The sequence below is a fragment of the Glycine soja genome, chromosome 12 (assembly GCF_004193775.1).
Source record: "Glycine soja cultivar W05 chromosome 12, ASM419377v2, whole genome shotgun sequence".
Taxonomy (NCBI): domain Eukaryota; kingdom Viridiplantae; phylum Streptophyta; class Magnoliopsida; order Fabales; family Fabaceae; genus Glycine; species Glycine soja.
Genome location: NC_041013.1, coordinates 9,848,526 through 9,866,728, shown reverse-complemented (window position 1 = coordinate 9,866,728; position 18,203 = coordinate 9,848,526). Strand labels below are relative to the sequence as shown.

Sequence of the window (18,203 nt, the reverse complement as noted above, 5' to 3'; positions counted from 1 at the left end):
ATTAACATCTCACATTTTTAAAGATAAATTTCACTATTTATTTTTTATTTTTTATTAATAATAATTGAATTAAGACATTAGTAAATTTAAGATTATTATGCCCATACTACTCAACCAACTAAATAAATTTTTACTCCACTAAAATCTATATAAATAAGTTTCTTTTTTTAAGTTAAAGTTATTTACGTATTTTGGTTTTTGAAAAGGTTAGAAGAAAAAATTTCTATCAAAATTAAAGTATATAAATTGATTTTGATTTATAATAAAAATTTAGTTCATTTTTTTCTTATTTTCTCAAGAAAGTGCTTCTAAAAAAGTTTTTCTAAAAGAAAATTTGAATAATACGTGTATTAACATTTAATAATGTAAAAGAATATTATATTATCATTCAATAAATATATATATATATATATATATATATAATAAATTGGTTGATTTTTTAAAATAATTATCTTTAAAGATATATTTCAACTGTGTTGTCAGTAAATACTCTTTTTTGTAAAATGAGAGCCCTGTAAAGTTAGGCTAAAATAATTAGCGTTTTGGGGTTGAATTTGAGAAGGAGGCGAATCACAAGGTTAGCTATATTGAAATATCAAATTAACAAGTTTCTCTTGAAAGGTAAATCAACTTCTCGCTTTGTCTCATATATCATGTTAGTTTCAATAAAATGAATGATGGGCATTTCAGGATCAACAACTCTTTCACGAATAAATGGAATATGATGTATCATAACATATAGGTTCAAACAAGATTTTAGTTCCCAGAAATATGTTTTTTTCTTATTTTAGTCTCTATAAAAATTTTATATTCACTTTTAGTTTCTAAAAATTACAAAATCATATTAACTTTTAGTTCCTAACCTCGCAACATTTTTTGTTAAGTACAAAAATTAAAAGAAAAACAAGATTCTTGTAAGAACTAAAAGAAAAATTGTGATATTTTCAAGTATCAAAAATATATTCGAACCCAATTTATAAGATTGGAACATTAAAAATTGCCTCTAGCCTTTCCGGGTATCTTTAGTTAGAGTTGCTTAAGGGGGTTCTTAAACTTAAGAATCAATTCTTATACAGTTTTATTATTGGGGCAATTGATGTGACAGTTTTTTTTTATATAAAATTGTTATTCATATAAGCAAAGATTTAAATAGATTTTAAGGATTATGAGACAATTGCAGTAAACTTTTTAAGTTTTTAAAAGATTGTACTGCTAAAGAGAAAATTTGTTATAGGTTCACTAAAAGTGAGTTAAGCAACTCCGTCGAAGTTACGTCGTGGCAGATGCTCTCACATGTTATAAGCTAAGCTTATGTAAGAGGCCTAATAAAAGCAGAACATAAAACAATCTAATTCAAGTGAAAAATTGCAATGTGGGAATGCGTAGGAGGGCTGAAATGTTCAATTCATTGTGGCATAGTGGAATGCCAATCTATTGATTATATTTTTAACTAATTCAAAGAACTCCAGGGGAAAAGTGAAAAAGTTATGGTGATTGACCATGCAAATGGCTAGTTACTATGACACTGAGCAAATGTATCATCTATGATGAAATTATTGCACTTTTTAAAAGCAAAAAAGTTAAGATTGTAGGAAGGAATATCTTTAAGTGCAAATAATTGAATTAAATGAACATAATTAACTACTTTCATAAAACTCCAACATATGAAGATTGCCATGTCAAATTTCAAATAAAATAAGCAATTCCCAATGCAAGAACTAAAGCACAAAGTAATGATTTTCCTTTTATTTAATCTGAAAAATAAGAGTATCGCACATTGTAACGAAAAAATAATGCAGCTATTAGGAGAATGGACTGACACGAGAATACTATATCTAAGTTCAAACTTTCACTACACAGTTTGACCGTTGATAAACTAATCCTGCATGTTCAGCCAACAGAAGAAAACAAAAAATAAAAAATGAATTCTAATTTGGAGGTTGTATGAACAGATGCCATGTTAGCAGCCTGTATATACGAATACTTCTTTTCCATTGAATTTTGTTTGTAGTTTTTTGTTTACATCTAATTTGTTAATTTTGCTTACCCTACTATTTACATGAATACCTACCAAGAGATCTCTGACAGTAATTACAACTTTTGGTATTTTCCTTTTCAACACTTAAGTTGAATGAGACTGCACCTCAAGCTCTTTTCTTCAAGCTGCCAACAAATAGTTAAAATCAATAAATAAATAACTAAGTAAAATTCATGTCTATGTGATAAATGAACAGAAGTCATCTTTTAATGTGTCACAAATTGACCACACAACTTTGCTTTGATCATAAACTTAGCTGACTAGAACCTTTTTTACTTCTTTTTTGTTCCATCAAAAACAAAAGCACCCTGAAAAATAAAAAAGATAACAACAAAATATCAAGAGGCATTGAAACAATATTTAATTAGTTACCTCTAGAACACGTATGGTGTGGAAGATATCATCGAATTCCTCTAAGAGGAACCTCTCTTGTGTAACAACTTCTGCTAATTCTGATAATAGCTCAGCAGTCTCATCAGCCTGATTACGAAGGATTTCAATTTCAATTTTAAGTCTTCACCAGATAATAACAAGACTAATTCAGTGGTATCAAACATACCAAGGGTGAAAAAGTAGATAACAATGACTCAATCGAATTTGTTAGGTCCAATGCATGACTTTGAGCAATGGATGCTAATTCTATATCCTGTAAGCATAGTAATAAAATTTTGTAATTGCAGATTTTTGATATCGAGATAAGGCCTAAGTGTGTGTTTGGATTATAGTTGGGTTCAAGTGAACCGAACCCACGTTAAACTCAATGCACCACTCACAAAAGTTTTCCGTTTGTGCATTGAAAATTTGAAATGTATTATTATTTCGTTGAACGTGAATATAATTTATATCCAAACGCACTCTAAATTTCTTTAAGTTGGACTTACCATTGCACCATCCAAAAGATGAAGTCTACATGCAACAGCATACAAGCACTCGTATATTATTGTAATTGCGGTTACATGTCGCCTTTCTATACTTCCCCACACTTGCAATAGCTTCATCTACCAAGCCATAACATACAGAAGATAAAGAATTAAATCTCAAACAATAATGACATAATGCAAATGCACATATCTCAATTCGAATCCATTTCAGTCAATTCATTCTTAATTAAGTGAGATACACTACCACACTCACTTGAGAATGTATTACATCATCTAGCTTCAGCTCAAGCTTTTCTCTCTCAAACTCTATCTTCAATAGCACCACTGAATATCTCAAATTGGCTAGACCATCCAAAGCACCTATCAAATTTCCCTAAACACATAAAAATTCACAAAAACATTAATCCCATCGGAGATGAACTATAAAACCATTTCATAAACCAACAATCCAAAAACCTTACACAAAGAAACATAATAATTACGACTTAAATAATCTGTGTCCGAATAACATAAAAAGTTTTCACACCGTCATTTAATTCACAAATTGTCATGTATAAAAAAATTATTGATTTTTACCATATATATCTTAAAAGTTATATCTAGGTTTCTAATCCAATCACAGATTGTTATGATTAGTAAATGTGTTGATTTCTAATTTTTATAATAACTTGAAAGTTATACCTAACATGATTTCTGTTCTAATAACAACTATCTTAAAAATGATATCTAAAGATTGGTTGACTGAATCATACGGAGAAATTAAACACAATAATTCTATATTGCTAACATGTTTCATTTTGTCTTAAATTTGAAGAGACATTCACTTATTTATTTTTTTTCGAAAGTGTGATCAATATACCTTAGCCAGAAGAGACATTCTATGATTCACAACATGAGCTCTGGCATTTGCAAACCGCCATTGGGTCAAACGGTTATCAAGCAGACGCAACTCATGAACCACCTCGTCGTTTGAAGGTTTCTTATGCCTAAAGAGATCAAAACCCATGCTCATAATCTTCTCCACACTCTTGTGTTGAGGCCTCAAGCTTATGTGGCCATGAGGCAATGGCCAGTGAGACTTGGAAGTCACGTAACCAATAACCGAATTGTTAGCCTTCTTCATCGCTTTGTGGGTCTTCGCCACCCATGAATCATCAGAGCCTCCCCCTCTTGTTGCCATGTTCTTAGATGAAACTTCCCTACCTACATTGCTCGAATTCCATGTAGTTCTTGGCAGAGAATCCAAATTCCAAACTCGTGTTACCTGATTTTGTATCAATTGGGTTCTTGGAGCAAAGAAAGTTTCTGTGAAGGGTATTTTATTTTCGTCCAGAGAGATTCCAAGAGCAATATGAGAACTCGGTTTCTTCATTGACGAAGAACAATATATTCCGGATAAACCAAACCTCGTAACGTCTTCATTTTATCGTTTTCTTCGAAGCCATTGGTGTTGTTCCTTAACTTCCTGCAGCTCCTCTGTTTCATCAAAACAGAGCATGTTTTGTTTGTGCTCTTCTTCTGATGATGTTTATTTTGTTCACTTTCTCTCAGCCTTTCGTTGCCTACGTGATCGGCGAGAGTGGTGGAGTTTTGATTTTTTTTTGTTAATTTTAAAAATTCTTACCATCTTTCACTTTAATTCTTTTACTACATATTTTTTACGAATATAAAAGGTAACATTTTGTAAATGAGGGTACAAATGTTCACCCAAAGGTACAAGTAACTATCTGAATTAAGAGTGTTTAATAAAATTTGTTAATAAAATATTTTATAGGTGATATATTTAAAATGACATAAAAATATATTTAATTATTTGATTATATATATATATATATATATATCATTTTAATATTTAAATCTTTAATAACTTATTATTTTAAAAATGAACACAATGTTTATTAAATTTTATTTTATAAACGACGATTGTAGTTATTTTGTATATATTTCCTTCTTTTATACTAAATAATTTCTAATTTAATTAAATAAATTTGTATTTTTAATATTTGAATGATTTTTCATTAATATTATTCTAAAACAAAAGAAAAGTTAAATTTTCTTTATAATTTTAATTTTTTATGAGCTAGAGTATTGGGATGCCTCCAAAACACTCATATCATATTGTTGGCAATCCATGCAGGCCAAAATACAAATAAGTTAAAAAAAATTATTAGATGAAGGCACTATGTTAAAGATGAAGGTACTTGAGATCTGAGTTCAAAATAATGATGTGAGTATTTTTTAATAGTCACTATATTAAATTTGTTTTATTAAAATAAAATTAAGATTGTGGTGATTAAAATTTATTATTTTAAAATTTAAAACGTTAATGATATCAGTAGGAGGGATGACTATTTTGAGTAATATTATAAACTTAAAGAACTAAAACATAAAATGTTAAAGCAAGACTTACTAAAAATATTTGGTAATAAAAGGATATTTTGGCTCTTATATTTTTATTTTTTCAAAGCATAATTAACAATTGCAATTAATACTGCACATTTTATAATAATAAGAGAATAAAAACAATAGACAACTAAAAATAAGAAGGCGAAAAAAATTGTTTGGATTATAATTTAAGCCAAACAAAATGTAAAGGGAATTTGTTGGAACTTAATCTTTGGTTTGGCAAGCAACGGAACGGTGCCACGTTTACTTTGAATAGCAATAATTAGCAAATACACGTGTTGCTATCATGCTATGCATGTAACTTATTCAGAATCACAACTCATTGTGTTTCCTAAAACCACTAGTTTGCTTCCTTTGGTTTTCCAAAAATTAAACCTATGGCCATTTCCATCATTGGTTTCATGCACTTCCCTGTATATAAGAGCCACCTTCTGTTCATTTCCTCATTCATTCACAATTCAAAAATCTTACTTGAGTACAACACTACGGTTGTTTTGTTCTGTCATCTAAAAGCAAGATATGAGTTCATCAGGAATTAGAGTATTCAAAGATTGCCAAATTTTGATAAATGATAGTGTTGAGCATTGCCAAATTATATTTGTCTTCTTTAGTTTTTTTCTTCCCACTTCCATATATATGCTTATTTAATTCTTCTTGTGACGGTAGAAAATCAGTTATTAAAATTTGTCTGCACAAATTGATTTCCAGAAGGGGGAAAATAAAGAGGAGATGGAGGCAGCACCTGTATCCTTTGTTTTAATCAATTCAAGGCTCATAAATAATCGAAGGGTGTGACTTATAGAATCCATCATAAATTCATAATAGTATTGCTGAAAAGCAAACGGGAAGTTACTGAATTCTCTTCGACAACAAAACAAAGATTATACCGTAATAAAAATAATAATAAATACAAGAATGTGGTTCGACATCTTTTATCTACGTTCACGGAATCGTTTCAAAAAGTATTTTACTATCACAAAAATAATTACAATTTACAAGATTGTAATTGTATCACTTTACAAATTCAAGTATTTCACTCAATGATTACAAGAAATGATAACACTCTCACATAAAGACATTTTTCTCTTAATAAAATGAAAGACATTTTTCTCTTAATAAAATAAAATAAAAGTGTTTTTGTTTTATAATCTCTCTTCTCTTTCGAGACTCTCATCTGTTATATTTTTTTCACTAATTATCTTTTTTATTTATAGTGAAGATTGTCACCAACTATGCCACTCGTTTTTTCAAATATTAGGCATGTTTCACCACTACCTACTACTTTGAACTCTATATAAGTAACCCCTTCTCTCCAAATTTTTTCATCAAAACGAAACCTGCTAGTTTTCTTACGTTATACTTTTACAAATCAACTTTGGTTGTTTTCTTCTGCCATCCCAGAAAAAGCAAAGCAACTAGTATAGGAGATGAGTTCAGCATAGAGAGCTTGGATTGTTGCAGCTAGTGTTGGAGTAGTGGAGGCCTTGGACCAAGGTGTGTGTAGATGGAATAACACCTTGAAGTCAGCTCAACATGTCATCAAAAACCATGTTAGATCTTTGTCACAGGCAAAGAATCTTTCCTCAAAGAACCTTTCCTCATCTTCTGCTATGGTTTCATCCTCTTCAAGACTAAAAGGAAAGCAATCAGAGGAGTTCTTAAGAACTATTATGTACTTAAGCTGCTGGGGTCCCAACTAGAGAACAAGGGCATCAGAGATATAGAAAATTTTGTTTTTTGAATCTAGGCCTTAAAGACAATAGAGACCTGAGACTTCTATAGTTGTATTGGGTCTTGTATAGCAAAAGAGGTATTGTTTGTTCACTGTGACAAATTGATGATGTAAATGTTATAAATGAAAAGTTAGACTTTTCCAAATTGAAAATGCCTTACACTTCATTTATCCATATTCTCACTTTCGTATGTGGATCGTTCCAACTTACATGCTTCCCTTTTAGTCTGAGAACTTCAAGTTCAGTATAGCGATTGAAAGCCGCAGCCATGCATACAAAGGAATAACTCTCAATAAACTCCCAACAAATGTTTTCTTAGTAGTTTTCAGTTCTAACTGAAGATTACTGGGACAAATTTCAAGTAAAATAAGCAATAAGCAATTTTCTATTCAAGCACTAAAGCCCAAAATAATGATTTCTTCTTCTCTAATCTGATAAATAAGAGCATTGCACTCATTATAATAAAAAATAGCAAACAAGTATTAAAAGAATGAGCTTACACGAATATCAATATATTGCATAACAAAGTTTATAATGTTTCCGCAAATAAACAGAAACTAATCTTGCATGCTCAGAAAATAAAAATAAAAAATTGGAGGTTGTATGAACAAATGCTAATGCTATGTTAGCAGCCTCTATACAAATACTTCTTTACCATTGAATATCATTTGTAGTTTATTGTTTACATGTAGATTATATGTATTTGTTAATTTTGCTGATCTAATATTTACTTGAATACCTAACATGTAATCTCGGACAGTAAATTGCAGCTTTTGATATTTTCCTTTTCAACACTTCAGTTGAATGAGACTGCACATCAGGCTCCTTTCTTTAAGCTGTCAACACAAAAGTGAAAATCAATCAATAAGTAACTAAGTAAAACATTTCATGTCTAAGTAATAAATGAATAGAAGTCTTCTAATTTGTCAAAAATTGACCACAAAACTTTGTTTTGATTGACATAAACAGAAGGTTAACTAAGTTGAACCTTTTTTTGCTTCTTATTCGTTCCATCAGATAGAAAAACACCATAACAAAAATAAAAAGATAAAAGCAAAATATGAAGAGGCATTGCAACAATATTTAGTTACCTCAAGGGCAGACATGCTGTGGAAGATATCAGTTAATTCCTGTAAGAGCAACTTCTCTTGTGCAACAACTCTTGCTAACTCTGATAGCAACTCAGCAGTCTTACCAGCCTGGTTATGGAGGAATTTCAACTTCAATTTAAATTTTAAGTCCTCACCAAACAATAACAAGAATATTGCAGTGTTAACAAACATACCAAGGGTGAAAAGGTACATAACACTGACTTGATGGAACCAGCTAGATCAGATGCATGCCTCTGAGCAATGGACACTAATTGCATATCCACCTATGAGCATTAGATTAAGAATTATTTAAATAGATGTTCTTTTTATACTGAGGTAAGCCCTAATTCTCTTTTAGTTGACTTACTTTTGCACCTTCGAAGAGAGGAACTTTGCTTACAACAGACTGCAAACACTCTTTCATTATGGTAATTGCAGTTATATGTTGCCTTTCCATACTTCCCCACGTTTCCAGCAGCTTCATCTATCAACCCATAAGATACACAAATGAAGTAAAGAATTAAGCCTCTTAAGATAATAATGGCGTAATGCAAATGCACATATCTCAATTAGAACCCATTTCAATCAATTCAATCTTAATTGAATCATACACCACTACACTCACTTGAGAATGCAGTACAAAACTTAGCTTCATCTCAAGCTTTTCTTTCTCAAGCTCTATCTTCTTTTGCATCACTGAATGCCGCAACTTGGCTAGACCATCCAAAGCATATGTCAAATTGCTCTAAACGCGTACACAACAATTCACAAAAACATTAACCTCGTTAGACATCCAATATAAAACCATTTCAGAAACCAACTATCCCGAAACCTTACACAAAGAAACATAATATTTATAAATTACTAGCATGTTTTGATTTAGCTGAGTATGGGAAAATAATTGACAGTATCATTCTATTAGAAAATATCATCTATGGTAGTAAGTTCATTAACTTTTATAATTAACTATCTTAAACCATTCATCATTAGAAAAACATTCATTGTTTTAAAGATGATTTATGATTGGTTGACAGTATGCACTGTTAAAACTTTTAAAACTCACTATGCCTAATAAACTATTTTTTTTTCGAAAATTCTTTAGTGAAGGTGAAAAAATAAGCCATTTCTCCAAAATGAACTGAATCAAACATCTCTTACAAATCTGTGTACTCCAATTGAGTGGCAAACTAAACAAAATTCATGAGTGCGAGCAATACCTCAGCCTGAAGAGACATGGTGTGATTCACAGCATTTGCTCTAGCATTTGTGAATTGCCATTGAATCAACCGGTTATGAAGCAGACGCAACTGCTGAACCACCTCGCTTGTTGAAGGTTTCTTAGTCCTAAAGAGATCAAAACCCATGCTCAGAATCTTCTCCACTCTCTTGTGTTGAGGCCTCAAGCTCGAAAACGACAATGGCTTATCCTTACTTTCCAAAGACAAAGAAGGTGATCCTGATCTCCCAGGAGACAATGCCCACTGAGACTTTGAACTCATGTACCCAATAAGCGAATTAGCCCTCTTCACCGTTTTTTGTGTCATAAACTTCTTCATCATCCATGAATCATCAGAAGACAAAGGGTCTGAATCAGAAGCTTCTCCTTTTCTGCCACTTGTTGCCTTGTACTTAGATGAAACCTCCCTACCCAATTTCCTCGAACAGAATGTTCTTTGCAGAGAAACAGAATCCAAAATCGTATTATCTGATTCAGAATCAATTGAGTTCTTAGAACAATGAAAGTTTCTCTTAAGGGCATTTTCATCCAGAGAGAGTCTTCCGGGAGCAATATGAGAACCCGGTTTCTTTAACACCGGCGAAGCGGAAAATTTTGTAGAGAAACCATTCCTTGTGGACCTACCAATAACGTCTTGATCTTGATCGTTTTCTTCTGAGCCATTGGTGTTGTTTCTGAACTCTCTGTAGCTCCTCTGTTTCGTGAGAGCGGAGAAAACAGAGGCTGTTCTGTTTGTGGGTGTCTGATTCTGATTCTGATGATTTTCTTCCCTTTCTTTGAGCCTCTCGATGCTAATGTGATCCGCTAGAGTGGCGGAGTTTCGCTTTGCCGACCGGTGGAACCGGGGAAGCGGAGAAGCTGAACGGGGTTCAGGCGAACCGGTCGATTTTGGAGACATGAACCGGGAACCTACTTGACGGGTTCTGGGTTTCGGGGAATAAGGGAAGACAGAATCATTGGAATCGCTCATCATGGAAAGAAAACAATGAAAGATTATAGAACAGGGGCTAGGAAGAGTGTTTGCAGAGGTAGCAGAGAACAGAGGATGTGTGAATGTAACGTAACACTGTAACAGCGAGCGATTGAAAATGGCGCGGAAAAAAAATTAATACAGACATGTGCGCCGGCACATGTGGAGATGGTTCCTTTTTTCTTTCAGTTTAAATTACTTTAAATTATTCAACTATCCTTTTTGGTTCATCTAATCATATCTGTTGATGAAGAGGGAGACAAATATTTAAGGTAATTTTCATATCATCTTATAATTAATTGTTTGTTTCTGGTGGTCACTACTTGTAACTGTAATGCTAATTTAATTTTGAAAATTTTAAAGTACGAAAGATTATCTTACTTGGAGATTGAAGACATAATATTTGAAAAAAATAGGAAAGGATTATTTTTAACATTTGAATTATTTTAGGAGATTTGAAAAAGTATTATTATGAACTAGTATTTTAGCACGTATATTGCATATGGTAGTACGTGTTTATTTTATATCATTAAAAATTACAAAAAATAAATATATAAATTATATTATAATTAAAATTTGTAACAAACAAATATATAAATTATATTTTAGATTTATGGTAGATAATTTATAATATGATGTAATGTTATTTTTAACTATCAATGATTGTTTATAAACTAAAAATATTAAAATTTAATTTAAAAATAATAAATTGAAAAGGACAACAGATTAAAAAAATTGTCTAAAAACGTTATAGTTGAAGAAAAACATTTGAAAATGCTTTCATTGAAAAATAGTGCTTAAAAATGCTATTGTTCAAGATAATCATTATATGTATAGAAGATGTATTGTAAACATCCTTTTTTTTATTTTATATAAAAATTAGAATGATGAGAGCATTTTTAGGTGGTTTTCTTTAACGAAAACTTTTTAAGAATTTTTCTTCATCTCTCATCTTTTCTAATCTTTATTTTTAAATTAAATTTCAATATATTTAATGATATTATCAATAATTAAAGAAAATCTCACATCACAATATAAAATATTTCTTATAAATCTAAAATATATTTTATATGTTTAAAAAATATTTATTTGTTATAAATTTTAATTATAATACAATTGATATATTAAAAATATTTTTTTTATAAAATTGATTTATATAAAATAAGTATTTAAAAGTATTAATTATATATATAATTTTAAGTTTGAGTAGCATAGTTCTAATGTTGCTAATCCTGATTAATAATGGAGACATAGATAATAACGATCATTGCAGCTGATATTGTAGCATTAATGGGACAATAAAAGAGCATAATTAAAAGCTCTAGTAAGTTAGAAGGAGTGGTTGATTGGAAAGCGATGGTTTTGTTTTAACTGTGAAAGCAAGTAGCCAAGTAGAAACCAACAACCAAAGGGGAAGAAATGCTATGGTGAGAATTCCACCGGTTTGTGTAACGCCGGCAACTACTGATTCAGTGAATAACCTACTCTTGTTTCTAACTTTGGAATGTGAAGGGACTTATTTATAAACTTTAATTATTGCTATTATTAATTATTTATATATAAGGAAAAAATTAATGATATATACAAAATTTCGATTAATAATTTAAAACAATCTTATAAAAAAGGAAGAAAAAATTATTAAAAGAACTTTGTATATAGATACATATATAAGGAAATAGATAGCAATAAATTAGAAATTCTTTGTATCTCTAAATTAAAAGAATCCTATACACTTGTATTAATTACTGACTGCAAAATTATAAAGCAATTAATGGTATATACAAAATTGTCGTTTTATAAAAATAATTGTCTTTTATATTAGTATCTTTAAATTAAATTAAAATATCATTAATTATTTTACAATTTTACAATCAATATATGATAAAAATATTATTTTATGTGTTTCCTAATTATAAGATAAATAGTCTTATAATTAGGGATAAAGGCAGTATAAATTAATAAGATAAATTTATTCTTTCTCTTGGGAGGAACATAGATTTTTTGTGTATGTATAGTGTGTACAATGGAGGCAATGAGAATTAAATCTAAAATTTGATGTATTTACCTTAACTCCCACCAACTAGACTGACCTAGTGGGTTTGAAATGAAGAAAATGATATAAGATCTCTTATGTGAGTGCTTAAATGAGTTGTTTAAAGTTAAGTAATATTGTTTAACAATTTTTTTATTGAATCTTATGACTTGATAGTACTTACTTAATTGAGTTGGTTGTAAATAGCCGCCATTACTTAATTGATTATTATCAAAAAAGAATATTTTTTTCAATCCAAAATTTCATATGACCCAAGTTATACTTACTTTAACAACTTTAGTATTGGAGTAAGTTTTTGTGTAAAGTTATTAAATTTATGTGACATTGTAGTGCTCACAAATTTAAAATAAGCAACTCATTTAAAAAATATGCATTGTAGATGCTCTAACACATTAGTTAATTAATTAAATGAAAAGTAACTAACTGAAACAAGTGAGATGATGAATCCCAATAATTTTTGCATAATTTTTAACAAATAATACAAATTATTCACAAACTAAATGCAACTAACAAAATTAACTAGCTTTATTAATGAGTGTGAATTAGTTAAATGAATCTTATATAAAGGGATGAATGAAGTGTTATTCTTATAATTTACACGCAAGTTATTTTTTTATCAATAGGAATCAAAGATAAATACGACAAGATTTACAATTCACACATTCTACTCAACCAACTAAGTTAAATCCCTTTGATTTTTTGGGCAAAGAAAGCCCTATAAGCACAAAATCAAATTAGCCCACCAACAAGATGAGAGTTGATTACAACTTCCATGGAGGAATTGATAACAAAATGAGGAAAAGAATCATAAAAACAACAATAAGATGTTAAAAATAACTCATGTTTAGCTAAAGAATAAGTCCACATATTATGGTATCTTGTGGTGTTGTTATTTGTGATAGCAACGGAGAGTTTATCAAGGAATCTTCAAGAAGATTAGGTCATTGCTCTATTCTTGAAGTTGAGATCTAGACAATCATTTATGGGTTGCAATTAATTGGTAATGTTGGGATTCAAAAGGTGGTGGTAGAGTCTGATTGTCTTGAAGCTATAAGGCTTATTGATGAGCCTAGCACTTCGAACAATAATTTCATACACATGTTGAATGAGATAAAAACATTGAAGCAATCTTTTCGGCACTGCATTTTCGTGCACATTTGTAGGGAAAATTCCCTTGATTTTACACACAAGTTATTTGTAGCTATTAGATGAAATTTAATCAAATTAATTATAGCATTAAAATACAAATATGTTAGCAATAATTCAACTTAAAAAAATATTCTTAGCAAAATAAAGACTTAAATATATTTTTAATCTCTTAAATTTTAGACACTTTTAACTTTAGTCTCCAAATTTAAAAAATTGCTCTTGTTAGTCCTTCAACTTCACTTTAGGGGACTAAAAATTTGTTTTTTAGTCCTTTAAATTCATTTTGGGGACTAAAAACAACATTATGCAATTTCATCATTAGTGTCAAAAATAGGTTCAATGTTGACATCAAAACTAGGAATATTGACCTTGAATCTCGCTTCCCAATGACTATCTAATTGAGGGAGAACGTCAAAGAGATAGTCGACTACATTAGAATCATTATCGTCAAATACTAGGTGATTGTCGATATGGTGTTGTGCACGCAATTGAAAAGTAACCAATTGTTGTGCCAAATGTGCCACCTGCAATTGCAACTGTGTGATCTCATCCTATCAAATGATGTTCTCCCAGTTAGCATTATGAGTAGCACCTCTCGTTGGTGGGATAGTGCAAGGTAATACCAATTTGATATAGAGTACATGATGGGAAAAAGTGAGGGTTCAATAACTCATCGATTCGTAAGAATAACATACAAGAGGTTGAGAAATTGAAAATTCTTCAATTTTTCATTCAATAATGATCTCCCCTTTGAGTACATGTGTTTTCTCAGGAAAAAGATAGACAAACACCCAAATAGTGTTATACACCCATTAGTCATCCGCTTAGCTGACTTTAAATATATTATTTTATTATTTCAACTAATTAATAATAAAAAGTAAAAACTAAACAAAATTTCAAATTAAAAATAAAAATGAAAAGAGGGCAAGGAAAAGGGTGCTCCTTATATGCAAATTGAAGTCCCTAGTTTGCATAGTAATGCTTCTTCTTCTTTTGCGCACTCTTTCTCCTTCACACTCATCGGAGGTGGTCTAGCCTTGTCGATGTCGAAGGAAGTTTGTTTAGTTGCTCTGTTTCTCCTTCTCATCTGTTAGATTCATTCGTCAAACACAAAATCTCCATCCATTTTTTTTGCTCCCTTTGTTACTCTGGTCGCGACCCATCACGACATGCTTCTGTTGTTGTTTCTAAGGTATCTCTTTCAATGTAATAAGGTTTAATTTATGTAGGAAAAAGATAAATCCTTGAAAATGTTCAACTACAACTTATATATTAATATGATAGAAATGTTGGTGTTTTTTAAGAACTAATAGAGAATTATAATACTTCTCTCATTAACATATTTGTATCTATTTCCTTTCCCATAATGTTTATGTGTTGCATAATCTTTGATTAGAAGTGTTTTTTTTTTGTTCAACTTTAATTCTAATTGTGTCAAGTTATTGGAGTCTAATACTACCATGTTAGTATGATTAGTTTACTCAAGTTTAAATATAAAAAATTTATGTTCAATTTTCTTGTGGCATTAATATGGTTGTGGTGCTACAATAGTGAAACAGGCAAATTTTGTTTACTCTAGTAAAAAAAACATAATTGGGTGCTCACAAACATGATGGTATATGTTTTAAGAGCTTTTTGTGTATAGAAGCATGCAGTATTGAATAAAAGGTTTATTACCTATTGGGTCGATGTTTAAAAGCTTTCTTTTCTTAAAAGTGTTTTCTTTGTCATTTAATTTATGCAACCATGTTACTTTCTCATTATTTCTTATTCCTTTTGAATTGTCTTGGTTATATATGATTGCAATGCACTCCTTGGCAGTGATTCTATCTTTTGTTGAAAAATGACAGAACTATGGCTTATCAAGGTTTTTTGGGTTTTGTGTATAGTGTCTGTGTGCATCTTGAGTGTGTTATTATTTTTAAAAGTATGGAAATTGCATGAATATACAAATTTTTAGTTGAAAAAAAAATTCAGGATTGACATTCATCCAAATACATCTTGAGACATTAGTAATGATTATGTATTGTAATACAATGTCTCGTGTCAATATAAACTTGGTTTGAAATTTGATTTATCTATTTTGGCCTTTATCTTCTGTTACATGCATAGTTTGATTTATCCATTTTGGTCTTTATCTTCTCATATCAAATATTATTAAGTACCAACACTAATAATTGATTTAGTCAAATTTATTTATAACCATTTGTGACTCAAAGTTAACCATTTTTACATATGTACTTAACTACACATGATGCTTAGTAAGATTGTTAACCACTAATCAACAAAGTTAACAATAATTTATGATTGACATAACCAGCGTATCCGTGGCATTAATACAATTTTTCATCAAATGGTTTGCCTAAATTTAAAACAAAAGTAAGAGTCATTATGTGTATTATACACTTATCAAATCATTTAGGATCGTCTTTTTTTGTAATTTTTAGTGAAAGATTAATGTAAAATGAAATCCAATCAAATCTAACAATTTATGTTACTAAAATAACCTTAACTTTGAGCATAATTAACTTGTAATTGTAGTTTACGTGATTCCCTTGGTACCCATAGAATTATGACATGACACAAGTTTTGCTCATACTAGTTCAATCTTTTAGGCATGCAATAAAAGAAAATTAATTTTACATGTGAATTTTGAATAATAATATTATAAGGATTAGAATTAACCACAAATGATAAAATGCTAACCATTATTTATGATAGATTTAACTACATTATTTATAGCATGAAAATAAATTTTCATCATATGATGTATCTAAGTTTAAAATAATAGTAAGAGTTAACATGTGCATAATACATTTTTTGAATCATTTACGATCATAATTTTTTATAGTTTCTAATCAAAGTTTGGATGTAAAATGACATCCAATCAAATGTAATCACCTAAGTTATTAAAATAACCTTAACTTTGCACATAACTAACCAATAAATATAACTTGTGTGATTCTCATACAATAAAGGTTGAATTATTCTCAGATAACATGACGCATGCTTTCCTCATTTAAGTTCAGTCCTTGATGCATAAGATAAACAAAATTTTGTTCATATGTGACTTGAGTAATAATATTATAAGGGTTAGACTTAGCCACCAATGAAAAAAAGATAATCTTTATTTCTTATGGACTTAACCACCTTATTCATAGCATGAATACAAATTTTCATCATATGATGTGTCTAAATTTAAAACAATAGTAAAAGTTAACATGTGCATTATATACTTATGAAATCAATAAAATTATTTATAATAAAATTTTGGATTTAAAATGAAATCCAATTAATGTAACTACTTAAGTTATCAATGTAACCTTAACTTTACGCATAACTAACCAACAAATATAATTTCTTTGATTCTCTTGGTACAAGTAGAATTATTCCGTTAATTGACATGCCACAAGCTTTGTTCATACAAGTTCAATCTTTTAGGTATGAGCCAATAAAAATCTCATTCAAGTGTGACTTTTGAGTAATAATATTATTAAAATTAATAAACAACAAGTTGATATTTAAAATTATTATTTAATTAACAAAGCCATGAGCAAAATTAAAACCCACGATAAACAAAAAAACATATTCGAGTATCGAAATTAATAAAGTCATGCCAGAAACAATCATTTTTGCAAAATAAATCAATGTAAAGTGTCAGATATATAAAACATCTAAAGAGTTTTAGGCCAAACTCATTTTGAGTCAAAACTATAAAAAAAATTCAAAATCAATTATAGGAAACCTCAATTCGCCCCCAAAGACAGTAGAACTAAGAAGAATAACAATAATACGGTTGGTTTTGATATTATTATGTAGAAAAAATGAAGGACTTACGAGGAGGGTTAGAGTGAGCGGGAGCAAGAACAGGAGGTGGAGGAGGCTCAGAAGAAGACGAAGCCATGGGTAGCAAAAGAAGAAGGAGAATGAGGAGTTTCTCGGCAAAATAAGGTTTCTTTTCAAACAAATTCCCCGAGGGGGTCTATTTTTTAAAGGGTTCCGCGGTATAGAAATTTTTGTCCTCAGACGATCTCTTTGTAAACTTACTCTGGAGGGGCTCTTGTACTGGCGGAACGAAAAAGCGGTTACCAACCAAAAGATTTCGCTGGTGGTGGGATACACATGCCCTGGTTGCACTGATTCTGCCAGTGGGCCTGATGTTTTTGCTTTGGCGTGTTCCAGAGGAGAGGGCAGAGGGAGCATGGATTTAGCGCAGTGTAGCAGGGGTTCATACATATTTGTTTAATCTTTTTGACCAATAACGGAGGAAAGAAAATACAATCATGCACTTGTTGTGTCTTGTGGCTGGATCAGTGGCACATACTCTGCCAAGCTTGTAATGCCATTCCGGCCACTGTCTCGATACCTGTGAAATATGTTGCGTGCAGTACGCATTTGAGTCAGCATATATATCTTTTAAAATTTTTGCGCATTTGAGTCAGCATAGATTCCGGTCACTGCCATTCAAACGCGCACAAATTTTAAAAGATATATATGCTGACTCAAACGCGTACTGCAGGCAACATATTTCACAGGTACCGAGTCAGTGGCCGGAATGGCATTACAAGCTTGGCAAATCATGTGCCACTGATCCAGCCACAAGACACAACAAGTGCATGATTGTATTTTCTTTCCTCTGTTATTG

The 18,203-nt window shown here is 30.4% G+C and overlaps 2 protein-coding genes and 1 pseudogene across 2 annotated transcripts; 1 reads left to right on the top strand and 2 right to left on the bottom strand.

The window, feature by feature from the left end:
* Positions 1 to 2,310: 2,310 nt before the first annotated feature.
* On the bottom strand, positions 2,311 to 4,099 carry LOC114378685 (QWRF motif-containing protein 3-like). The gene is made up of 6 exons (XM_028337326.1): positions 3,779 to 4,099; positions 3,173 to 3,292; positions 2,920 to 3,036; positions 2,598 to 2,684; positions 2,411 to 2,518; positions 2,311 to 2,346 (listed from the first exon to the last, which is right to left on the bottom strand). Exons 1-6 carry the CDS (start codon positions 4,097 to 4,099, stop codon positions 2,311 to 2,313), a joined length of 789 nt encoding a protein of 262 aa, XP_028193127.1.
* A 2,414-nt stretch (positions 4,100 to 6,513) lies between these two features.
* Positions 6,514 to 7,221, top strand: LOC114378260 (annotated as a pseudogene).
* A 1,071-nt stretch (positions 7,222 to 8,292) lies between these two features.
* On the bottom strand, positions 8,293 to 10,515 carry LOC114378684 (QWRF motif-containing protein 3-like). Its single transcript, XM_028337325.1, has 4 exons — positions 9,367 to 10,515; positions 8,775 to 8,894; positions 8,517 to 8,633; positions 8,293 to 8,433 (listed from the first exon to the last, which is right to left on the bottom strand). Exons 1-4 carry the CDS (start codon positions 10,357 to 10,359, stop codon positions 8,293 to 8,295), a joined length of 1,371 nt encoding a protein of 456 aa, XP_028193126.1. The 5' UTR covers positions 10,360 to 10,515.
* Positions 10,516 to 18,203: the final 7,688 nt, after the last annotated feature.

Bases quoted from the DNA above. Each gene is read 5' to 3' on its own strand.
- LOC114378685 (XM_028337326.1), bottom strand. From the start codon at position 4,099: ATGGCAACAAGAGGGGGAGGCTCTGATGATTCATGGGTGGCGAAGACC. The intron at 3,037-3,172 runs GTGAGTGTGGTA...ATGGCTTGGTAG, and splicing joins ATGATGTAATACATTCTCAA to ATGAAGCTATTGCAAGTGTG. The intron at 2,685-2,919 runs GTAAGTCCAACT...CTATGCTTACAG, and splicing joins ATCTTTTGGATGGTGCAATG to GATATAGAATTAGCATCCAT.
- LOC114378684 (XM_028337325.1), bottom strand. From the start codon at position 10,359: ATGATGAGCGATTCCAATGATTCTGTCTTCCCTTATTCCCCGAAACCC. The intron at 8,895-9,366 runs GTATTGCTCGCA...GTACGCGTTTAG, and splicing joins CCATGTCTCTTCAGGCTGAG to AGCAATTTGACATATGCTTT. The intron at 8,634-8,774 runs GTGAGTGTAGTG...ATGGGTTGATAG, and splicing joins GTTTTGTACTGCATTCTCAA to ATGAAGCTGCTGGAAACGTG.